Source organism: Talpa occidentalis, unplaced genomic scaffold (genome assembly GCF_014898055.3).
Source record: "Talpa occidentalis isolate TD23 unplaced genomic scaffold, MPIMG_talOcc4v2.1 talOcc4.3, whole genome shotgun sequence".
Lineage (NCBI taxonomy): Eukaryota > Metazoa > Chordata > Mammalia > Eulipotyphla > Talpidae > Talpa > Talpa occidentalis.
The window spans coordinates 137,028,261-137,053,781 of record NW_023603184.1 but is presented as its reverse complement, the minus strand read 5'-3'; the positions used below and the strand labels follow the sequence as shown (position 1 = coordinate 137,053,781).

At 38.1% G+C, this 25,521-nt stretch overlaps 1 protein-coding gene across 7 annotated transcripts in view; it reads left to right on the top strand.

Moving 5' to 3' along the window:
* Positions 1 to 25,521, top strand: part of USP37 (ubiquitin specific peptidase 37) — a 72,719-nt gene that overhangs the window by 22,199 nt on the left and 24,999 nt on the right. For all 7 annotated transcript variants that reach the window (XM_054700082.1, XM_037524032.2, XM_037524031.2 and 4 more), the window contains 10 exons: positions 467 to 645; positions 975 to 1,052; positions 3,111 to 3,208; positions 5,585 to 5,669; positions 9,615 to 9,776; positions 17,543 to 17,674; positions 17,806 to 17,929; positions 18,248 to 18,438; positions 21,359 to 21,473; positions 22,759 to 22,838. In XM_054700082.1, the coding sequence (XP_054556057.1) occupies positions 467 to 645; positions 975 to 1,052; positions 3,111 to 3,208; positions 5,585 to 5,669; positions 9,615 to 9,776; positions 17,543 to 17,674; positions 17,806 to 17,929; positions 18,248 to 18,438; positions 21,359 to 21,473; positions 22,759 to 22,838 (1,244 nt within the window). The remainder of the gene's footprint in view (positions 1 to 466; positions 646 to 974; positions 1,053 to 3,110; positions 3,209 to 5,584; positions 5,670 to 9,614; positions 9,777 to 17,542; positions 17,675 to 17,805; positions 17,930 to 18,247; positions 18,439 to 21,358; positions 21,474 to 22,758; positions 22,839 to 25,521) is intronic.

Here is a 25,521-nt window from a genome sequence, read left to right as displayed (position 1 = left end):
AGTTTTGGCAAACAAATGCCATTGTTGCTTCTTTTTCTCACGTGTATGTCATTTTAATTTATCGTAATCACAATGGGATATTTTTCTCTAAAATCTATTTTCATGCTGGTCACTAAAACTATGTCTTGTGTATGTGAGTCTTTTATTCTTTTAAGTCAATAGTTCAAAGCATGATTCCCCACTTTAGAACCCAAGTATGCTATAGAATTCTTAAATTTACAGGAGTACTACATACAGGAAAATTAAACATCAAGCTCAATTTCTCACAATGACTATATAGTAGAATCACCTAAAGTGCTTTAAAAATACTGATGAAAGAGTCTTATCCCAGACAGATTTGGATCAAACCTCCAGAGAATCTCCCAAGTTGTGGGTACTTTTTCAAAATACCCCATGTAAGAATTACCAGTCTTAAAGTATGTCATTTAATTTGAAGATTTAGCTGTATTAAACTTTATCCTTACAGGCCTCTTCAAAAAGAGGAAGTTTGGAAACTAAAGATGATATTCCATTTCGAAAAGTTCTTGGTAATCCAGGTAGAGGATCAATGAAGACTGCAGCAGGCAGTGGAATAACTGTCACCCGGACAATTCCCTCTTTGACATCTACATCAACACCTCTTAGGTCGGGGTTATTAGAAAATAGGTATGAACTACTTTTATTTCTTTTCTTAGTCATTAGCTGTACCTGTTTATAAATGTCTTTTGGAAAGACCAGTAATTTGAGAAAAAGGTCATTGTCCAGTGAGCAAAGTCTTTTCGAAGAAGAAAAGTATCAAGTGTGTTTTTGGTAGATACTTAATATTTGTCTTAAGTGATTGATGCCAATAACATGTATTGAGCATGCAGATATACAGCCCCATGGTACAGAGAGTTAGATAGCAGTAGTCAGTCTGTCTTTGAGTATGTTGGTTTATACTTTTTAATGGTATTAATTGTGGCTTGTAAAAGACCTTTTTTTCCTCTTCTCTACAGAACTGAAAAGAGGAAAAGAATGCTGTCATCTGGCTCAGAATTGAATGAAGATTACCCTAAAGAAAATGACTCATCATCGTAAGTTACTTTAAGAACCTTTACAGCACTAGAGCAATGTTTCTTATATTGGTAATAATCAACTAATAGGGAAAATGTAAGGGGATATTGTTCAGTTTATGGAAATTCCAAAGATCAAAGGACGGAATTAGAAGTATTTTGGTAATTAGGATTGTAGGCTCAATAGAGATAGGATTTGGCCTGTGCTGCCGAAGACCAGCTCCGGCAAAATGTCTGGTTTTTGGCACTTTGCTATCGCTTTGGTCATTTCATCACACTTCTCTTACTCTGGTTTTAAAATATGTAATACTTAGAGAAAGAATAGAGCCAAAGAACTCTGTAAACAAGTGTTTCTTGCTGACGACTCCTTTACTTGGAACCCCTTCCTTCACTCTTCCCCTTGCCTATAAAAAATTTTTACCCATACTTGTGAAAAGTTAGCTTGGGACAAAAGGAAGTAAATCCTACTTAGATTTTATGCAAGAAACAGCAATCTTTTAGAGGTTTTTTCTGGATTAAATAAGAGGATAGACCTGCAACAAGGTAGTCAGCATCTCAGTCCTCTTCCTCATCTTGCAAGGGTTTGTTTTTTGTTTTGTTTTTTAATCATCTGTTGGAGAAAACTTATTACAGTTATCAGTTAGTACTGCAATTAATACCTTAACAGAAATTAGTTGATAGTTAACTGGTGTTCAAAGCCATGTGGTCACCAGAAAGATATTGGGAAAAAACTAAAGAAACTTTATGTATTAATTGGGATGTTGGTTTTGCTGCTGTAACAGATGTAAGAATCTGGGTAGATGATAGTACTGATCTGGTATCTGAAATTACAATCATCTTGGGCAATCATTTGGGACCACAACATCTTCTATTTTGTTGATCTGCTGTCCTTATAAGGAGCTTTCATTTTGTGGACCAGGATAGCTACTTCAACCTCAACTTTGTGCCTGTATTCCTGTTGGTAGAAGGAAGAAAGGATCAAAGAGGGAAGAGAGGAAAAAGAAAAGCTTTTTTTGGGTTAGAAGTTATATACCCCACTTTTGTGCATATAATTCTGGCCAGAACTAAGTGTGTTTATATCACATTATGAGAAAGTCTTGGAAATATGCCTAGCCCAGATTCTACTATTATAGCAAAAGGGTACAGTGATTATCTGGGGACAGATAATAGTCTGCCATAGTTTACCCTTCTGGTCACAAAAGTACCCCTGTCATCATTCTATATGTAAAATTCTTAACCACTTAAGTAATAAAATATTATCTAATACCACTTACTGATTTTCAGCGTATGATCAACTTATAATCAGAAAACAAAGATGTAATAAGCCTTATTGACATTGAAGTTAAAGTACATCTTACAAAAGTTGATGAGGAAGAGGAAGAAACAAAGGAAGTTAGTGGTGGTACAAGATGTATATGTTTTTAGTGTATTAATTAAAATTACCTGAATGTACCTAATCTGCTTGTTTTATTATAGGTTCAGGTATTTGGGAATAATGGAGGGGTGCGGGTTGGAGCTTGTTTAAAAAATATTAACTTTGTGTTCATGGACTTCACATAGTTCAATCACTGGTGAAAATGATGTCAACATTTAGTGAATAGTATTTAAAAACATTGTGGCCTTTGTTTACTTGTTTTATGTTTTAATTCTATACAGCAGTATCATAAACATTCAGTTTATTTCTCAATTGATTCTTTTGATCTTAGTAGCTGAATCATTTCATCTCATCTTGCTTTGCCTAGGAAAATCTATAATCTTGCTTTCTGATTTGACTTTTGATTTAAAAAAAAAAATGCTCCTTCATTTTTGCTAAATTACCAAGGTCATGGATTGTATTGGCTCTTGACTTGGTAATGAAAGATGATTTTCATGTTTCTCACTTGCTTAAGTCACTCACCCCTTGAGGCTTTAACACCTATAGCCCAACTTCCAAGCAAATCAATAAATTCAGCTCTTGAAATGTAAATTTACATGGCGCAGTCTGACGCGATATGATCACTAGTTAAATTTAAGAACTATAGCTTTGTATCTGCATGTATTTTTATCCCAATGTATAATGAATTAAATTATTAACTGTAGGAACAACAAGGCAATGACAGATCCTTCAAGAAAGTATTTAACCAGCAGTAGAGAAAAGCAGCTGAGTTTGAAACAGTCAGAAGACAATAGGACATCAGGTAAATATTTATTTTGTCTTTATATAAGATTCTCTTATTATCTTAGGCTAGAAATAAAAACCTAGATTGGAACATATCTCTATTTTTCAAGGATACCGAATAATTTAGTATGAGATATTAGGCACCAATTTCTAGCCATTATTCAGCTAAAATTTATTATTTTAAAGATTTTTATTTTTATTTATACAATAGCTGGGGTACAGGCCAGAGGCGCAGGAGGGTGAGAGGATTCACCAGAGACAGACCGGGGAACAGAACAGGCGGACAGACTGAAAGCACTGCTGAGGGGAGCAGCAGGCATGACAGGAGAGGTCTGCCGCGCCACGTGGTCATCTCCCTGGATGGCCAGGAATCAAACCCGTGCCGCAGAGGCTGCGGACAGCCCCACAGCTCTTTGCTCAACCCATTGTGCCACTGGGGAGGCCCTAAAATTTATTATTTTAAAAGATATATATTTTTTAAGATTTATTTATGCATACAAGAACTGGGGTACAGGCCAGAAGTGTAGGGGGTGAGAGGATTCACCAGAGACAGAGTGGGGAACAGAACAGGCAGAGTGACTGAAATACACTGCTGAGGGGAGAAGTGGGCGAGTCAGGAGAGGTCTGCTACGCCATATGGGTTGCTCCCTGGCTGGCTGGGGAGTTGAACTCTTGCTGCAGTGGCTGCGAATAACTTCATAGGTTTGTGTCTTAAGCCCTTGCGCCTTCAGGGAGGCCCCAAAAGATTTATTTATTTTATTTATTCAATCATACAAGAACCAGGGTACAAGCCAGATGTGAGGGGGGGTGCATGAGAGGATTCATCAGAGACAGAGCGGGGAACAAAAAGGCAGACTGATTAAAATACACTGCTGAGGGGAGCAGCGGGTGAGACAGGAGAGGTCTGCCACGCCATGTGGCATTCTTGCTGGCCAGCTGGCCGGCATCAAACCCATGTTGCAGAGGCTGTGGACAGCCCCCCAGCACTGTGCTCAACTGCCTGGTCTACCAGGGGAGGCCCAAAAGATTTATTTATGCATACAAGAACTGGGGTGTAAGCCAGAGGTGTGGTGGGTAAGCCAGAGGATTCACCAGAGAATGGGGAGCAGAACAGGGAGAGTCACTGAAATCCACTGCTGAGAGGAGCAGTAGGGGAGGCAGGGGAGATTTGCTGCACCATGTGGGTTGATCCCTGGCTGACTGGGGATCGAACTCATGCTGCAGTGGCTGGCGACAGCCTGAGAGTGCTGTCTTTAACCCCTGCGCAACCAGGGAGGCCTACAGCTAAAGTATTTTGAATATCAGAAACATAGGCAACTTTTATTCCGTTTACAAGAATCTAGCTTTTACATTTTTCCCGATTTACCTACCTGAATTAAGTTGTCATCGTTAAAGTACCTGAACCATAGAATGAGGAGTTAATGTTGCTAAAATTTTAAGGTTCATCAGTGTTATTACTTATTAGATGTTCCAGAATATCTTGAAATTAATTGCCCAAAGCAGTTGATTAAGCTTACCTCGTACCCTGTTTGTACAAAAACTTAAAAACACCAGCCATGAACTTTTGTCAGCATTTCCCATGCTTAATATACCTCTCTGAGACTCTGAACTGAGAGACTCAGATATCTGGTATTGATTTGTATACTATATCAATTTGAAATTAAATTGAAGCAAGCTAAAATATGGCATGATTTTCATAAATTGAGAGTTAAGAGAATTCATTTGATCAGGACTCTTGAAACATTCTCCTTTTAGTGGTTCAGGATTGTGACATTATACTCCTGTGGAAAGAGGTATCTAATATAATTCTTAACCACTTAAATAATAATATATTATCTAATGCCACTTACTGGTTTTCAACATTTATGATCAACCTATAATCAGAAAACAAAGATGTAATAAGCCTTATTGACATTGAAGTTAAAGTACATCTTACAAAAGTTGATGAGGAAGAGGAAGAAACAAAGGAAGTTAGTGGTGGTACAAGATGTATGTTTTTTTGTGTATTAAAATTAGTTAATCACTATAACTAAATTGATAAGACTAATAATTTGTTTGAGAGAGACATACAAGAGTGGAGGTGATGTAAATGTGAAATTTCCCTTTTTCATAAAAGGGAGTCACTGTTTAAAATGAATTAATCAAGAAATAGTAAATACATTTCTAGTATAATATGGTGGAAATTAGAAAAACAGTTTAAAAAACAGAAGCAAAATTTGGTGTTTGGGAGCAGAATAGTCTTTAAATATTTTAACACGTACATATTACTTTCATTAAAAGAAAGAGACAAGAAGTTAAAACACTGGTTACATAGGACCAATGGTAATTTTGTTCTTAAATGAACTTGAAGATTGATATAGGAATTAAATTGTTCCTGTGTTTGGTTGGTTTTTAGGGCTTTTGCCTTTGCAGTCATCATCCTTTTATGGTAGCAGAGCTGGATCCAAGGACTACTCTTCTGGCAGCACTAACTTAGAAAGGTATGTGTTGGTTATAGGTCTTATATAGAACTTGAAGTGATCTCTTCTTGAGAATCTTGAATGATGGAACAGACTATGATGAATTATCCCCTAATTTGAAGTAACAGAATTGATGAGTATCATAGACTCCTAACATTTTAGTTAGGAAGTACTCTAGAAATGTTTTGTTCAAGGTGTTTTTTGGGGAGGTACCTTTTGTCAACAAATGAATAAACTGAGGTTTAGGAAGATTTGTACTGGGACCACAGGATCAGATTCTAGGCTAGTGTATTTTCCATCATCCCAAGTGACTGAGAGCTCTCCTTTGAGAGATGCTCCTGTAAGAGGAAAACACATGTACATTATCAATAGGAAGAGAAAATACTGAAGTCATAGCATTAAAGAATTTGATAACCTAGCTAAATTATAATTCAAGACTATAGACTAATGCTATTTTTAGATACATAAAGATTGAATTTACTCAACAAGAAGAAAACTGAATAAATGAAGGAATGGAAACAAGCCATATCAATGGACAAAATAATTTTAAGCATTTAAAAAAAAATCTAAACACTCAAATTTTTGTTTTGCTGTTGTGTAAACTTGGTAGAAACTTAAAGATGGGGTGCATACAGTAAACAGTAAATCTCCTAGTTATTCTAATTACAGGCAATTAAATCCATCGATATAAAATACTTGGTACTAATAAAAGAGCTCTATGTGATTTCTGTAATACAAGATCAACTTAATATTAATAGTGGTCCTAAGTCAGCAGTAATGAATAAAAAAATCTAATAAAAGGGCCTCCCTGTTGGCACAAAGGGTTAAGCACTGCACTATAAAGCAATCCACAGCCTCTGCAGCACGAGTTCCATCCCCAGCCGGCCAGGGAACAACCCACATGGCGCAGCAGACCTCTCCTGTCTTGCCTCCAGCTCCCCTCTGGAGTGTATTTCACTCAGTCTGCCTGCTCTGTTCCCCACTCTGTCTCTGGTAATGCTCTCACTCCCCACACCTCTGGCCTGTACCCCAGCTCTTATATGCATAAATAAATCTGTAAAAATAAAATCTAATAAGGGCCTTCCCTGGTGGCACAGTGGTTGAGCGCTGGGCTGCAAAGCTGCCCGCAGCCTCTGCAGCACCTGTTCGAACCCTGGCCACCGGCAAGGGTCCCACATGGCGTGCAGACCTCTCCTGCTGCGCCTACTGCTCCCCTCAGCAGTGTATTTCATCGGTCTGCCTGCTCTAGTCCCAGCTCTGTCTCTGGCGAATTCTCTGACCCTCCCACGCTTCTGACTGTACCCAGTGCTTGTATAAAAATAAAAATAAATAAATTTTTTTTAAGAAAATCTAATAAAAGATACTGTGTATGTGAGATCCATAGGAATAAATCTAATAAACATCGCATTTTATGATGAAAAAAATGAATGTGGCACATAAAGAAAGACTTAAGTAAATAGACTGACTATATTTGTTGATAGGAAAGCACAGGGCATCGCTTATTTCCATATTAATTAAAAAAAAAATTAAGGCAACTCCAGTTGGAATGTCAAAGTATTTTTCGTGGAACCAAAGAAAATGAATCTACAGTATTTCAAAAAGTAAACATACAAGAATAACCAAGATAATTTTTAAAAATTCTACAAAAATAGACTTGAATTATCAGTTATGAAAGATATAGTGATGATAAATAATTCAGGGGTTACATTAAAAATAATCACTAGGGGCCTCCCCGGTGGCGCAGTGGTTGAGCGCTGGGTTGCGAAGCTGCCCGCAGCCTCTGCAGCCCCAGTTCGATCCCCGGCTGCTCCCCGGCCACCAGAGGAGGGTCCCGCATGGCATGCAGACCTCTCCTGCTGCCCGCTGCTCCCCTCAGCAGTGTACCTTGGTCCTTCTGCCTGCTCTGCTCCCCGCTCTGGCTCTGGTGAATTCTTTCACCCTCCCGCGCTTCTGACTGTACCCAGTGCTTGTATAAATAAACAAACAAACAAACAAATAAATATATCTTTTTAAAAATAATAATAATAATCACTAGGGCCTCTCCTGGTGGCACTGGCAGTTGACTGCCACACTGTGAAGCTGTCCGCAGCCTCTGCAGCGCCAGTTCAATCCCAGCCAGCCGGCGAGCGTCCCACATTTTGCTGTAGACGTCTCCTGTCACACCCACTGCTCCCCTCAGCAGTGTATTTCGGTCAGTCTGCCTGTTCTGTTCCCCACTCTGTCTCTGGTGAATCCTCTCACCTTCCCGCGCATCTGGCCTATACCCTGGTTCTTGTATAAATAAACAAATAAATTCTTTTAAATAAAAATTAAAAAAAAAAATCACTAAATGCTGAAACAAAATAAGGAACCCAGAAATAATCTTGTGCATATATGAAGACTAGGATTTTGGTAGGTGAAATTAAAAATTAGTGGGGGCCTCCCTGGTGGCATAAGGAGTTGAGACACAGCTTATAAAGCTATCCGCAGCCACTGCAGCACAAGTTCGATTCCCGGCCAGGGAGCTACCCACATAGTGCAACAGGCCTCTCCTGACTCACCCGCTGTTCCCCTGAGCAGTGTATTTCAGTCAATCTGCTTGTTCTATTCCCTACTCTGTCTCTGGTGAGTCCTCTCACCCCGCCCCCCACACGCCTCTGGCCTGTAAGCCAGTTCTTGTGTGCATAAATAAATAAATCTTTAAAAATTAATAAATAAAAATTAGTGGAGGGCCTCCCTGGTGGCCTAAGGATTAAATCTCAGCACTATCACTGCTAAGGCTTGAGTTAAATCCCCAGCCAGGTTGCTAACCTACATATGGCGCTTCAGACCTCTCCTATCTCACCTGCTGCTCCCCTCAGCAATGTATTTCGGTCAGTCTACCTGTTCTGTTCCCCACTCTGTCTCTGGTGAATCCTCTTACCCCCTTGCATCTCTGGCCTGTACCCAAGCTCTTGCATGCATAAATAAATAAATCTTTTTAAAAAAATTAATAGAGGGCCTCCCCGGTGGCACAGCGGTTGAGCGCTGGGTTGCGAAGCTGCCCGCAGCCTCTGCGAAGCCGGTTCAATCCCCGGCTGCTCCCTGGCCACCAGAGGAGGGTCCCACATGGCGCGCAGACCTCTCCTGCCGCCCGCTGCTCCCCTCAGCAGTGTACTTCGGTCCTTCTGCCTGCTGTGCTCTCTGCTCTGGTGAATTCTCTCACCCTCCCACGCTTCTGACTGTACCCAGTGCTGTATAAATAAATAAATAAATCTTAAAAAAATTAATAGAGAATCATAATATTTTTGAAAAATTGATAAGCATATAAGGTTGGGTAGTCCTAAAGGAGATTGGGTGAGAATATTTGTTTTGTTGTTATTTGTAATAATGGAAAAAATTAATTGCCTAAAAGTTAATCAAGGCCAGGTAAATTATGTATGACTTCCATTAAATGGCTAAAAGTGATAAAAAAGTGAAACTATTTATAGTTGTCCTTCCTTACTTGCAGAAGTGTTCCAAGACTCCTGGTAGATACCTGAAACTGCATATACTATGTTTTTTCTATATCTATGATAAAGTTGAACGTATAAATTTAGGCACACTAAGAGATTAACAATAACTAATAATAAAAGAATAATTATGACTGTATACTGTAATAGAAGTTACATGAATATGGTCTCAAAGTATTTTATGTAATATTTTTGGACCATGGGTGATTGAAACCATGAATAAGAAGGGACTATATTATACAGTTTTTCTCAGGCTTTAACTTGGATTATTTCGCTTGCAGGTTAAATAGATACACTATTATATGTCTCTTCAGTTTTGTCATCAACAGATTTGCTAATTTACACTTCCGGAAATTTTCCTTTAGTGACTGTTGTTTCTGATAGTTTCTTAAGTTTAGGATTTTTTTCCCCCTAGTCATTGACTTCTCTAAATCTACTTGGGAAAAAGTAGTCTTCAAAATTGTTCTGTTTCTTCATGATCTATTCTTTTTTATAGGACTAATGTTTCAAACCAAACTCCCTCTGCCAAAAGAAGTTTGGGGTTTCTTCCTCAGCCAGCTCCTCTCTCTGTTAAAAAACTGAGGTGTAACCAAGATTATACTGGCTGGAACAAACCAAGAGTGCCCCTTTCCTCTCACCAGCAGCAACAACTACAAGGGTAGGTAAAATTTTTTATTTTGTCTACTTTTTATAAAGTGATTCAATTGAGTGTGTTTTGCTTGGTATGAAAGAAGTCATGCTAATTATAGTTGTAAAATATTTGCTCGTTTACTAAAGACTTATTGAATCTATAATTAATTTTAAGTCCATTATTTGGTCTCCAAACAAATTTTAAATTTTGGAAAAAAAAAAAATATATATATATATATAGACTTACCTCACTATCCAAAAAGAGCATTCCTACAGAATCTTTGTTAAGCAAAAATAAAGAAAGCAGGGCCTCCCTGGTGGTGCAAGGGGTTAAGTTACAGCACTATTAAGTTACCCGCAGCCACTGTTTGATCCACTGTTTGATCCCCGGCCAGGGAGATAACCCATGTGGCACAAAAGACCTCTCCTGTCTTGCCCGCTGCTCCCCTCAGCAGTGTATTTCAGTAGATCCGCCTATTCTGTTCCCTGTTCTGTCTCTGGTGAATCCTCTCACCCCCTGCACTTCTGGCCTGTACCCCAGTTCTTGTATGCATGAATAACTAAATCTTTTTAAAAAATAAAGAAAGAAAGCAATTACTTTTTATTTATATGAAGTGTTCCCAGGCCCAAATAGTAACCTACCAAATCATACCAGACAATATATAAAACCTAAAAGAATGCTAACATATAGTAAAAGCAGGAATATGACATAATAAATGCACAATTTATAGGAAGTAGTTCCTAAGGAAGGATTTGGTGGTTCCACTGTCACTACTTGGGGGTGGACTGCTTCAACAGTGGCAAAACAAACACTGAGCACCAATTTTTTTTTTTAATTTTATTTTTGCATAGAAGAACTGAGGTGTAGGCCAGAGGTGCTGGGATGAGAGAATTCACCAGAGACAGAGTGGGGAGCAGAACAGGCGCATTTATTGAAATAAACTGCTGAGGGGAACAGTGGGCAAGACAGGAGAGGTCTGCTGCGCCATGTTGTGGATTAGCTCCCTGACCAGGGATTGAACTCATGTGCTGATAGTGTTGAGGCTTAACCCCCAGTGAGGCCCCTAGGTTTTTTTTTTTTTTTACCTTTTTTTTTATAGTATCTTTTTTTTTTAAGATTTATTTATTTATTTATACAAGCATTGGGTACAGTCAGAAGCGCGGGAGGGTGAGAGAACTCACCAGAGCCAGAGAGAGGAACAGAACAGGCAGACTGACAAAGTACACTGCTGAGGGGAGCAGTGGGCGGCAGGAGCGATCTGCACACCTTTGGGACCCTCGCAGGTGGCTGGGGATTGAACCGGCGCTGCTGAAGCTGCGGGCAGCGCGCTCAAGCATTGTGCCACCAGGGGAGGCCCAGATTTTTTACCTTTTATAGTAAAATGAAAATCCTCTTAGGATTTCTTTTGGTTGGCAAAAATAGTTATAAATGTATGTCTTTTGTAAAAGCAATGTGGTATAACAAACTTTCAATAAGTAGGGGATACCTCTGTGTGTGTATTTATTTAATATTCAACATAAAATATATAATATTCACCATAAACTAGAATATGCATTTTCCAATACCATATCATATACTTCATCCTACTCCTTCTCTAGAAATAAGATTCTCCTCTTATTTCAACATTAACTTTCACTTATCATAGAAAAAGATCAAATATGTGGTTACCAGAGACAGTGGGTGTTGGGGTAGGAAGGATTGAAGGAAGATGGTCAAAAATCACAAATTTTCAATTGTGAGATAAATACTAAGATATATGGTGCACATGATGACTGTATAGTTTGCACTGCTGTTTGATATATATGAAAATTATTCCGAGTAAATCCTAAGAGTTCTCATCACAAGGAAAAAGTCCTTTTCTTTCTTTATTTTTTTTTAAAAGATTTATTTATTTATTTATACAAGCACAGGGTACAGTCAGAAGCGCAGGAGGGTGAGAGAATTCACAAGAGCCAAAGTGGGGAGCAGAACAGGCAGACTGACGAAGTACACTGCTGAGGGGAGCAGCACGAGCGTGGCAGGAGAGGTCTTAGCGCCATGTGGGACCCTCGCTGGCTGCCTTTTTTGTGCGCTGGCTGATCTTTTCTATCTGCAGAGGCTGCAGGCAGCTTCGCAGCCCAGCGCACAACCGCTGCGCCACCGGGGAGGCCCGAAAAAGTCCTTTTCTTTCTATTTTATCTGTGTAAGATGATGAATGCTAACTATGCTTTATGCCTTAAATTAGTATAGTGATGTATGTCAAATATATTCAATTAAAACTAGAAAAGCCTCTCCGACCCCATCATGCTTATATTTTTATTAAATTTAAAAAGTGAAATGATAGTATAATAACTATAATAATAGTAACAGTCTTACCTGAAGTGTTTATAATATGCCAGATTATGTGCACTGTATTTACATGGATGTTTAAATCCTTGCAATAGCTCTATTTTTTTTTTTTTTAAGATTCATTTTATTTATTTATGCATATAAGAGCTGGGGTGTAGGCCAACGGTGCGAGAGCATGAGAGGATTCACTAGAGACAGTGGGGAGAAGAGCAGGTAGATCTGCTGAAATATACTGCTGAGGGGAATAGTGGGCAAGACAGGAGAGAGGTCTGCTGTGCCATGTGGGTCAGCTCCCTGGCCAGGGATGGAACTCATGCTGCAGTGGCTGTGGATAGCTTCATAGTGCTGCGACTTAACACTGTGCACCACCAGGGAGGCACACATTTTATTTTATTTATGAAATAAAATAATTTTATTTTACAGTTTATGAATGACTGAGTAGTTGGTAACACATAAAAATATGTATTGTTTCAAATTATAATATAAAACATAAGTTTAATATTATAGAGAATATAGATAATTGTTTCCATTGATTTTTTTAATTCAGGTATAATTAATATACAGCATGGTATTAGGTTCAGGTGTACAACATGATGATTGTTATTTCTATATTTGTGAAATCATCACCACAGTGTCTAGACATCCATATGATGTCTAGATACCTCTTCTTATGGATGTCTAGGAAAAAATTTTTTTCATTTTTGTGATGAGAACCTTTAAGATCTACTCTCTTAGCAACCTATAAATAAGCGATATATCACTCATAGCAGGAATCTAGAAAACTTAAATAAGGGACCAGGAAAAAGAATAACTATAAGAAAGTAAAAATCAAACTCAACAAACAACTATGAACCAGAGACTCTCTATGGGGAGGTGGGGAGGGGACGGATTGCGATCAAAATAAGGGGGTCGCAATTGTATGGGGAATATAAAAATAAAATTTGTAGGGCCTCCCCGGTGGCGCAGCGGTTGAGCGCTGGGCTGCGAAGCTGCCTGCAGCCTCTGCAGCGCCGGTTCGATCCCCGGCCACCAGCGAGGGTCCCACATGGCGCGCAGACCTCTCCTGCCGTGCCCACTGCTCCCCTCAGCAGTGTACTTCGGTCCTTCTGCCTGTTCTGCTCCCTGCTCTGGCTCTGGTGAATTCTTTCACCCTCCCGCGCTTCTGACTGTATGTACCCAGTGCTCGTATAAATAAATAAATCTTTAAAAAAAAAAAAAAAAAAAAAAAAAAAAAATAAAATTTGTAATAAAAATAAAATAAATAAGCGATATAATATGATCACCACTCCATGACTTATTTATATTGTGATTAGGAGTTTGTACTTTAAAAAAAAAAGGGTTTATTTAAAGATTTCTTTATGCATACAAGCACTGGGGTACAGGCCAGAGGTGTGTGAGGTGAGAAGAGGATTCACTAGAGGCAGAGTGGGGTGCAGAATAGGCAGACTGACTGAAATACACTGCTGAGGGGAACAGTGGGTCAAGATAGGAGAGGTCTTCTGTGCCATGTGGGTAGCTCCCTGGCGTGGATAGCTTCACATTGTTGTGCTTAACCCCTTGTACCACCTGGGAGGCCCAGTTTGTACCTTTTGATCACCTTCACCTGTTTCATCTACCCTCTAGCAACCACCAGTTTTATTTTCTGTATCTGACTTATTTTGCTTAGCATAATGCCCTCATTTCCATCCATGTCACAAATGGCAAGATTTCATTTTTAAGAATGAGTTATATTCCATTGTGTGCATGTTTGTGTGTATGTGTGTATAATATATTGTCACATTTTCTTTATTCATCCTTCAGTGGACATTTAAGTTGTTTCCATATCTTGGCTATTTTAAATAACGCTACAGTGAATTTGGGTGGGTGGAAGATATTTTTTTTAGTTAGTGTTTTCTTTAAGTATCCAGAAGTAGAATTGTTGGATCATATGGTAGTCCTGTTTTCAATTTTCTGAGGCACCGCCACACCATTTTCTATGGTGACTGCCCGAGGGTTATCTTCAAATCCTTGCTGACACTAGTTATTTCCTGCCTTTTAAATAATAGGTATTCTAACAGTTGTGAGATAATTATCTTGTGGTTTTGATTTATATTTTCCCAGTGATTAATGTTGAACATCTTTTCATGTTGGTCGTCTGTGTATCTTCTTTGAAAAGAATGTTCAGATCTTCTGCCTATTTTTTAATTAGATTTTTTTTGGTATTATTGAATTGTATACATTCTTTATTTGTTTTGAGTATTTGCATGATTTGCAAATATTTTTTCCAATTCGGTAGGTTACCTTTTCACTTGTTGATAGTTTTCTTTGCTGTTTAATATATTCCTTTTGTTTGTTTGTTTGTTTTCATTTTTTTGGTGTTAAGTCCAACAGTCCTTGCCAAGACCAGTGTCATGGATCTCCCTGGCCAACTGGGAATCGAACCCGCACTGCAGAGCTGCGGACAGCTTCACAGTGCAGCACTCAACCTACTGCGCCACCAGGGAGGCCCAGTTTTGAACATTTTAGGTCTTACATTCAAGTCTTTGATCCATTTTGAGTTTATTTTATGTGTAGTGTAAGATGGTTGTCAGTTTCATTCTTTGGCATGTAACTGTCCAGTTTTCCCAACACCATTTTCTGAAGAGACTGTGTCTTCCTCATTGTATACTCGGTTCCTTAGTCTTATATTAATTCACTATGCATATACATTAATATATGTATGGATTTATTTCTGGATTCTTTATCTGTTAAGTTATTACTCTAATGCTGTGTTGTTCTGATTAGTAACATAATTTGAAACCAGGGCATGGGATGCCTCCAGCTTTGTTCTTCTTTCTCAAGAATACTTTGACTATTTGGTTTTTTTGTGGTTCCATACAAATTTTAGGACTGTTTGTTCTGTTTATGAAAAATGCCTTTGGGATTCTGATAGGGATCACATCAAATCTATAGATTCTTTGGTCAGTATATATATTTTTACAATATTAGTTCTTCAAATCCATGAACATAGAATGTTTTTCCATTTAAGTTTCTTAATGTTTTACAGTTTTCAGTATACTTCATTTTTGTTACTTACATTGCCATGTCTATGGAAAAACATAATGTTTTTCCATTTAAGTTTCTTAATGTCTTACAGTTTTCAGTATACTTCATTTTTGTTACTTACGTTGCTGTGTCCTCAAGTTCACTATTCTTTCCTTGTTTAGTGTCTAATATGCTATTAATCTCACTCAGTTAAATTTTCATTTCAAATATGGTGGTTTTTTCCCTCTCAGGAAGTTTAACTTGGGTGTTTTTAATTATCTCTTTCTTCTTTCCTCATTGTGTTTATATTTTCCTTACAACCTTGATCATATTTATGATAGTTGTTTTAATATCCTTGCTTGTGTTTGAGTTTGATTATTCAAGACTTGTATTTAAGTTCTTTGGAGTCAAATCTAAAGTAGCCTTTAATCTAAGGCAAATTTATTTATTTATTTGTTTGTTTGTTTATTTGTTTCCCCTAGGGCAAATTTAATTCCTTTTCTCAAGAATTGCTTTTCAGGGGTCTCTACTAATACTGCATGAATTCATCTAGGTCTCTTTGCTCTCACTGGTGGGAACTCAAGCAATTTTAAGTGTAATTTAGGAATTGTTTTTGCAAGTAGCTCCCCTGTAATCATTCTTTTCACTGAAGTTCTTGCCTGGTGTCATTAGGCTAAACTCAAGCAGGCACAAGTTGGTGTTTAACTAAATACCTAATGAAACTTACATGTAGATTTCTGAGCTCTTCCTTGACATAGTTTCCTCCTCTTGAGTGCCATGTCTTAGAAATCTTAGGAAGTTCTACCTCTGAGACTCCCAGTTTCTTTCCGTTCTACTCAGCAGGATTTCTGGGCTCTGTTTAGGTACCACACCTGAGACTACAGTTCACAAATTGCTTCCAGGCAAAATCTATATGAGGATAGGACTCACATCCTTTGTTTCCCTTCTCATAAGGATTACAATCCTGTGTTTCCTGTAGTCCAATATTTTATCCATTTTTTAAAAATTATTTATGGCAGTAGAATAATTCCAGACTTTGATACTTTCTCATAATCTAAAGTGGAAGTTCTCCAATAATCAAAATTGGCACCACCAATGAATAAGCACAGGAATATCCTGTGGAATATGGTGCCCTTGGAAAGACACGGTATCACTAGGTACCTTTTCAGCCTGAACTGAATCTTCTCATTATGAGGAAATAGCAAACCCAAACCAGGGAGTGAAAGGAGAACCGTATTCTTTAAGATACCAGTGTTATGAAAGAGAAAGCTAAAGAATTATTCCAGATTAAAGAAAACTAGAGAGACAGGAAAGCTAACTGCATTGTTAACCTGCACTGAATCTTAAGGGAGAAAAAATGCTTAAGAACATTATTAGGTTCAGTTGACAAAGTTGAATTAAGGAAATTAGCTAAGAATATTTAAAACAGCATTCAATTTTATAGTGTTGGTAACTGTACTCTGGTTATGTAAGAGAATGTTCTTATGAAATATACCCTCAGTATTTACAGCTCAAGAGGTATGAGCAATGTAACTTACTGTCAGATGGTTCAGGAAAAGTATGTTTTAGAGAGAGACATGAAATAATAAAGCAGCACATAGTACAAAAGATTAAAAATTGATGAGCTTGGGTAAGGAATATTATTCTTGTGCAGTTTTTCTTAAAGTTTGAGAATATTCCCAAATAAAAGTTTTTTAAAAACATGTAATTTGGGCCTCCCTGGTGGTGCAGGCCATTCAGCACCACACTGTGAAGCTGTCTGCAGCCTCTGCAGCGCAGGTTCCATCGTGGCCAGCCGGCGAGAATCCCACATGGCGAAGCAGACCTCTCCTGTCTCGCCCGCTGCTCCCCTCAGCAGTGTATTTCATCAGTCTGCCTGTTATGTTCCCCGCTCTGTCTCTGGTGAATCTTCTCACCCTCCCGTGCATCTGGCCTGTACCCCGGTTCTTATAATAAATCTTTAAAAAAAAAAACAAAAACGTAATTTTCCAAACATTTGGAGAAATGTTTGATAATAGCCTTTAAAGGTAAACACACAGATATTCTATGATCTAGCAGTTCTACTTCTGGGCATGTACTTAAGAAAAATGAGTTAGTTACATCTTAATGAAAAAATTCAAATGTTCGGGTAAGTGTCCAGAACTTTTTGACATTCATTTGAAAATGTATAATTTTCCTTGAGCTAAAACTAAGTTACTATAATGTTTTAATGCCATGGTCCTCAAAGAGTGGTCCCTAGACCAGCAGCATCAGCATCAACTGGGATCCTGTTAGAAATGTACACTTTTGTATCCTTTCTGTCTGGACTTAATGAATCAGAAACTCTGGAGTTAGAGACTAGCAATATGTATTTTATGAAACCCTCTGGATGATTCTGATGCTTGCCATAGTGGAGAACCCCTGCTCAACATACTTCCAGGAGCTACCGTTGTCTTCAAAAGTACTATTTCTTTTATTTTCAGCTTCTCCAATTTGGGAAATACCTGCTATATGAATGCTATTTTACAATCTCTATTTTCACTCCAATCATTTGCAAATGACTTACTTAAGCAAGGTATCCCATGGAAGAAAATTCCACTCAATGCACTTATCAGGTAATTGTACTTATTGAGTAACCTTTTACTTCATTGACTAGAATAATGGAGATTTAGACCCTTAAAATTTTATGTGCCGTTGTTAACTGTCTTTAAAATACGTGCTAACCTTGTCTTTTTTGCTTTACCAGACGCTTCGCACACTTGCTTGTTAAAAAAGATATCTGTAATTCAGAGACCAAAAAAGATTTACTCAAGAAAGTTAAAAATGCCATTTCAGCTACTGCAGAGAGATTCTCTGGTTATATGCAGAATGTGAGTACTAATTATTTTTAAACACTGTAGAGATAGGGGAAATTGGAATAATTTTAGTGTGTTTGCCTGACTTTTTAAAAACAAAGTTAGGAGTGATTCATTTATTCATATTATTCCAACTGATAGTTAAGAATATAAAATCTGTTGTCATATAATTTTATTCTCAAAACATGTACCCCAGTGTCATTAGATCAAATCTAACCTATTTTCAAAGGTGTTACCTTCTAAGTGCTTTAGTGGCATAAACCTCATTGTTAATAAGAAAGTATTGTAACAAGAAATGGTTGATCTGATTAAGGATATTATGGTCTTTCTTAGGATGCTCATGAATTTTTAAGTCAGTGCTTAGACCAACTAAAAGAGGATATGGAAAAATTAAATAAAACTTGGAAGACTGAACCTGTTCCCGGAGAAGAAAATTCACCAGATATTTCAGCCACCAGAATATATACTTGCCCTGTTATTTCTAACTTGGAGTTTGAGGTTCAGCATTCCATCATCTGTAAAGCGTAAGTAGACTTTCAGAGAACTCATTTTCATTTTATTTTTTAATTTTTTTTTAAAAGATTTATTTATTTATACCCACACCCACTGTGTGGGTACAGTCAGAAGCACAGGAGGGTGAGAGAGTTCACCAGAGCCAGAGCGGGGAACAGAACAGGCAGACTGACGAAATACACTGCTGAGGGGAGCAGCGGGCACGACAGGAGAGTTCTGTCTTGCCATGTGGGACCCTCGCCTGCGGCCAGGAATTGAACCGGTGCTGCAGAGGCTGCGGGCAGCTTCGCAGCCCAGCGCTCAACTGCTGCGCCACCAGCGGTGGTCCTTATTTTGTAATTTTTAAAAATTTTTTATATTTAAAGAGCAGGTTTATTAGGGAAAGGGATGGAAGAATAAAGGACACTTGCATAGACACAAGCGGGCAGGAAGAGCTGCCCTGAAAGGGACAGGTTTGCTGAAAGAGGCCTTTTTCATTTTATCTTTTAATGACAAGTATTTAAAACTTCCAGGGGCCTCCCCGGTGGCGCAGTGGTTGAGCGCTGGGTTGCGAAGCTGCCCGCAGCCTCTGCAGCGCTGGTTGAATCCCCGGCTGCTCCCCGGCCACCGGAGGAGGGTCCCACATGGTGCGCAGACCTCTCCTGCCGCCAGCTGCTCCCCTCAGCAGTATACTTCGGTCCTTCTGTCTGCTCTGCTCCCCGCTCTGGCTCTGGTGAATTCTCTCACCCTCCCGTGCTTCTGACTGTACCCAGTGCTTGTATAAATAAATAAATAAATGAATGATGAATGAATGAATAAATGAATAAATAAATCTTAAAAAAAAATAAAAAAATAAAAAATAAAACTTCCAGAAGATTTTAGTTCATATGTTACCTTTCTTCCTCTGTCAGGATGAAACATTAGTACATCAATGCAACCAGATGCTGTTGTTCATTGTCTTCCTTTTCTATAAAAATGGTTGATGGGGTGAGAACTAAAGAAAAATACCTTGTAAATGCCTTATGTGCTGACTCAAAAGTTAATTTTACTCTATATTTTGTTTTTCTTTTAATCACTGATGAATATCAAGTTCTTTTAGGATACTTGTTTTTTTTTCATTTTCCCCTGAAAATCCCCTCCTATTAGTTGCTTTTTTTTTTTTTTTTTAAGATTTATTTATTTATGCATACAAGAGCTGGGGTATGGGCCAGAAATGCAGGGGGGTGAGAGGATTCACCAGAGACAGAGTGGGAAACAGAAGACAGGCAGACTGACTGAAATACACTGCTGAGGGGAGCAGTGGGTGAGACAGGAGAGGTCTGCTTTGCCTGGTTGTTTATTTTGTTTGACCAGTTTTTATTAAAAGTGTTTGGGGGCCTCCCTGGTAGCACAGTGGGTTGAGCACAGTGCTGTGGGGCTTTCCGCAGCTTCTGCAGCACAAGTTTGATTCCCGGCCGCCGCAGACCTCTCCTGTTTCGCCCTCTGCTCCCCTCAGCAGTGTTTTTGGTCTGTCTGCCTGTTCTGCTCCCCGCTCTGTCTCTGGTGAATTTCTCACCCTCCCGCGCTTCTGGCCTGTACCCTGGTTCTTATAGAAATAATCTTTAAAAAAAAAAAATATCACTGTTGGGCCCCTCTGGTGGTGCAAGGGGTTAAGCCTTAGCACTATGCCCCTGCAGCACGAATTCAATCCACCAAGGACCATTCTGGTCAGAACCAAGTAAGTTTCTATTCTTTGATGCCTACGTGTACCTATCTTTAATTCTACAGCCATTTTTCTCTTGATCTTAACATTTTGTTTCCCCAGAATATACCCTGCGTCCTTATGCTTTTCTTAGTTTAAGATTGATTGATTGATTGATTTATACAAGCACTGGTTACAGTCAGAAGCGCAGGAGGGCGAGAGAATTCACCAGAGGCAGAGTGGGGAACAGAATAGGCAGACTGACGAAGTACACTGCTGAGGGGAGCAGTGGGCACAGCAGGAGAGGTCTGCGCGCCATGTGGGACCCCGCCCGCGGCCAGGGATCAAACCAGCGCTGCAGAGGCTGCGGGCAGCTTTGCAACCCAGCGCTCAACCGCTGCGCCACCAGGGAGGCCCACACTGAACTTTTTAAGCTAGTTGTTCATGTAGTAAAAAATCATGGAAACACTCCATATGTCCATGAGTTATATGGAGAAATTGTGGCATGCTCAAACAGATTAGTTTTAGACAACACTGTAAATGGGCTACAGCCATGTGCAACAAGCATGGTTTAATCATATAGTCCTATTGCTCAAAAGAGACTAGTTAAAAGAAAATACTTTATATGGTTCCATTTGTATAAAGTTCAGAAACAGGCCAAACTCAACTGTTGTGTTAGAAGCCAGGAATGATAGTTACCTTTTGGGATAAAGAGGGGTAGTGATTAGGATAGAACATGTGAATAGGCTTCTAGAAAGTTCATATCATTCTATTTCTTGATTTGAATGGTGATTACATGGGTGTGTTAACTGATAGTTTTTTTTTATTAATAATTTTTTACATTAATTTTTTTAATTTTTTACATCATTGTTCATTTTTAAACAATATTTGCTTCACCCCACTTCCTCAGGTGTATGGGGACTATACCTTAACTGATAATTTTTTAAGCTGCACAACTTTGACTAGTTCACTTTTCTATATGTGTCTTATACTTTAGTTTTTTTAAGTGATGGTTTTTTGTAAGTATGAAATGTAAAACTTTAACTTTTTTAAAAAGGTAATTAAACGTGCTTGAGGTTTTACTGTGTTGTTTTAGATAAATTAAAATAAGAAAGAGAAAAGTCTTAAATGTCTATTTCTCATGCCTCGTTATAGTTTGTCGGTGCCTAATAAATTGTGTGGGGGAACAGTATTTTAGAAATATATTCGTTTTTATTTTTTGTATTGCAGTTAGACTTATAAATGCTTATACTTGTCTTTCATTCTTACAGATGTGGAGAGATTATTCCCAAACGAGAACAATTTAATGACCTTTCCATAGACCTTCCTCGAAGGAAAAAGCCGCTCCCTCGATCAATTCAAGATTCTCTTGATCTTTTCTTCAGGGTAAATAATATCTTTTGGTGTCTTCACATAACTAAAGGTTATGTAACATAAGTAATTGTATTTGAAGTTGGTTTCTTTAGACAGAATTTTGATGAAATTGCTTACAGGGTGAACAAATGAGAAATATTTACAAATAATTATTTTAAAAGTCTTGATAAATTGTTAACTCACTAAAGAAGGAAATTGATTATTTAAGTTGATTGTGCATTTAACTCAGTAGCAAGTGTTTTAGACAACCCTAGAAACAGTTATTTGAAAACAAATATTAATTTGAAGAATATGAAGGGACATGCTAAAATTTGGTAATTCAAATTAAAATTGAATGTATCACACAAGTTAATATGCTAAGATCTGAGGAATCAAAAAATATGCTGCTTTTTCTCAGGTTTTATGTACCCTGTTATAAACAAAAGGGAAGAGTCTTGTTTATCACAAGTTGTAGATAAATATTTGCGTCTGTGATGCTATTAGAGATTCAGAAAGTTTTGGGGGCATAATTGAACTTATTATGTTAAACTATAGTAGTCCTTTTAACTGATGGAAATTTGCTGGGATCTTCCTTTGTTGTATAATAGTGGTTCTTGTTTTGGTGTTTCATATGGGCAGGTTTGTTTTCCTAAGTTTAAAAAAGCATAGTCTTTAAATGCTGAATATTCAGCTCCACCCAAAGATAAATACTCTGTTTTTCTTTTTGTTTTAATTATTCCTTCTATTCCTGTTGTTATAGTAGAATTTGAATCTTTTCCTATGTATCTTTACCCCCATTTTTTAAGGATTTCTTGTTTCAGTTTTCTCTAGGTAATGATATGCACCCCAAACTTTGGTCCTTTTAGAGCAGTTGTTCTTAGTGGGCTGTCACCAGAAGATTGAGTTCCATTATAAGAAAGGGGTAGAGTTACACCTAACTGACCAGGAACTCCGCCTAACCTGAAGGTGATCTTATCTCTGCTATGGCCAAATGTTAAAAATCTAGATATTCTCTTGGCAGTGGTTCTTGTGTACCCAAGGGGAAAAGGTTGAGAATATGCTGCTTTAGAGTCTGGTTACTATCAGAAATTGAGATGTTTCCTTGGAAAAAAGGAAATTAGGAAATAGGGCATATATTATAAAATAAATATATTTTGAGGATTAGGTTTTAATTTAGTAGAGTCTGTAACAAAATTTAAACTGGTTTGGAGTTGTCATTCCATTGAAAAAATATGACGAGAGAAGATCATTAACATTTAATGGGGTAAAGCTTATTCAGCTTCGTGCTTCTTTATTTTTCCCTATTATCATTTTATAGGCAGAAGAACTTGAGTATTCCTGTGAGAAGTGTGGTGGGAAGTGTGCTCTTGTCAGGCACAAATTTAACAGACTACCCAGGTAAAATTAGTTGCTCTTTAATTTTTCTTATTTAAAGTACAAATAAAAGTAAGGCTTACCAGAATGGATTGTTGAAGAAGTTCAGCAAAGCTGAGATACGAAGACAGTAGTAGATGGAAAGCTAGAATGCTCTTACATGAGAAAGGAAAAGGATTTAGAATATTGAAGAAGGGACTTTTTTTTTTTCACATTTTATTTAAATTTTATTTTTTATATTCACATACAATTACAACCCCCTTATTTTGACCCCAAGCCCTTCTTTCCCCGCCCCCCACCCCCCATAGAGTGTCTCTGGTTGGTTGTTGTTTGTTGATTTTGATATTTTTTTTCTTACAGTTATTCTTTTTCCTGGTCCCTTATTTAAGTTTTCTAGATTCCTGCTATGAGTGAGACCATCCGGTATTTTTCTTTTTCTTTCTGGCTTATTTGGAGAAGGGACTTTTGAAAATCCCAAGAAACTGTTAGTGTAATGCTGAAAGAATAATAGGGACTAGCTAGTAGTGCAGTATTGCATAACATTTATAAGTTGTTTTACTGTAGCCTCCTTTTTCCCACATTTGTAAAATCTGCTACAGACACATACACATGCACATGAAAATTAAGTAGAAAGGGTAGTTTTCTTCAATTTGTGTGTTCCTTTGTTCAGAAGATCTTTTAAGTTAGTAAGTTTGCAGTAATCATAAGATAATTTTTCTGAGTTAGGAGTGAAATTAACTTGTATTCTATTAGCGCTGTAGAGACAAAAATAAAACCAGGGCCTCCCCTGGTGGCGCAGTGGTTGAGTGCTGGGCTGCGAGGCTGCCCCCCAGCCTCTGCAGCACCGGTTCGTTCCCCAGCCGCCGGCGAGAGTCCCACAAATAAATAAATAAACAAACAAACAAACAAATAAATAAAAAACCAAACTAGTTATAAAATTATGATGTGGTTATAAGACAGCTTTTAGTTCTTTCCAAGAACAGATCTCAACCACAAACAAGGTTATCATTAAGTATTTATATGGCACTTTTCCTGCAGAGTGCTTTACTTTCTTTTATAAGCTTCTGTTATGGATTTCCTAGAACCTCGCCCCTGGATACTACTTCTTTTACATTCCTCTTTCACCTTCCTGTTCCATCCTAGAAAATTCTTTTCTTTTAAGAAATTATTTTGTATATCACAGCAATATTATTATGTTGACCATAGTTTGTATTTTTCACCTTTTTTTTTTTTAAGATTTATTTATGTATGCAAGAACTGGGGTATAGGCCAGAGATGTGGGGGGTGAGAGGATTCACCAGAGACAGAGTGGGGAGCAGAACAGGCAGATTGACTGAAATACACTGCTGAGGGGAGCAGCGGGCAAGTCAGCAGAGGTCTGCTGCACCATGAGGGTAGCTACCTGGCCGGGGATTGAACTCGTGCTGCAGAGGCTGTGGATAGCTTCATAGGTTGCAGCTTAACCTGTGCCACCAGGGAGGCCTCCGAGGCCCTGTATTTTTTATTTAACATATTTGTTCTTTCCTATTTGTGAGTGTTTTGAGGCAGGTGTATGGGAAGAAGAAATCTTAAGACATAAGGTTGAGTTGCTGGCTGTCATTAACCAGTGTACAATTGGAAATACTTGCTTGACCTGGCAAGTGAAATGTCTCTTCCCTTTTCCATTCTCTAGTTATCTGGCCTTTTAAGTTTTTCTCCTGCTTTTCCTTTTTTCTTTCCTCATAGGTCTTTTAAAGGTGTTAAAGGTCAACTTATTCCAAACATACATGAACTAAAAACCTTTGTATCATAAATCCTAATTTTTGGACTTGCTTGCTCTGTTTTAATTCATTTTAATATTCAAAGCCAATCTACTTTTATTCTTGAAGGGCCTGACTTTTTTTTTTTTTTTTTTTTTGCCTCTTAATAGCTTTTTTTTTTTATTAGTTTTTTAAATTTTTTTACATCATTGTTCATTTTTAAACAATATTTGCCTCCCCCCACCCGGGGCTGACATTTTTTTTCAAATCTGTTCATTTTTTTGTTCACATCTTTACATATTAGTAATTTTTACCGTCATTTACCTGTTTCATACTATATTATCTTTTTTTTTTTTTTTTAAAGATTTACTTATTTATTTATACAAGCACTGGGTACAGTCAGAAGCGCGGGAGGGTGAGAGAATTCACCAGAGCCAGAGCGGGGAACAGAATAGGCAGACTGACGAAACACACTGCTGAGGGGAGCAGCGGGTGGCAGGAGAGGTCTGCGCGCCATGTGGGACCCTTGCCAGCGGCCAGGGATGGAACCGGCGCTGCAGAGGCTGTGGGTAGCTTCACAGCCCAGCGCTCGACCGCTGCGCCACCAGGGAAGGCCCCTATATTGTCTTTTGATAGGATTATTTGAAATTCTAGTGTAACTATGCATTTTAACATTAATTTTAGTCTCTTCATATCATTTGAACCTTTGTGTGCTCTCCAGTTGTTGTGAAGATTATGAATTATAACATATTCTTTAAAGAGAAATATAACTAATAACTTCAGTTTACAAATTTTTGAGTTTGTTGCTCCTGCAAGGAATGTATATATGGTAAGAAAGGATACAGTTTTCTTAAGTCAGACATTATTTTTGCCTAGAACTCTTACAGGAATAATTTCCTGTAAGAGTTCTAAAGTTCAGTTTTTAATGTTGTGGGCTGTGAAATGTATTTTATCCATCAAAGAGAGCA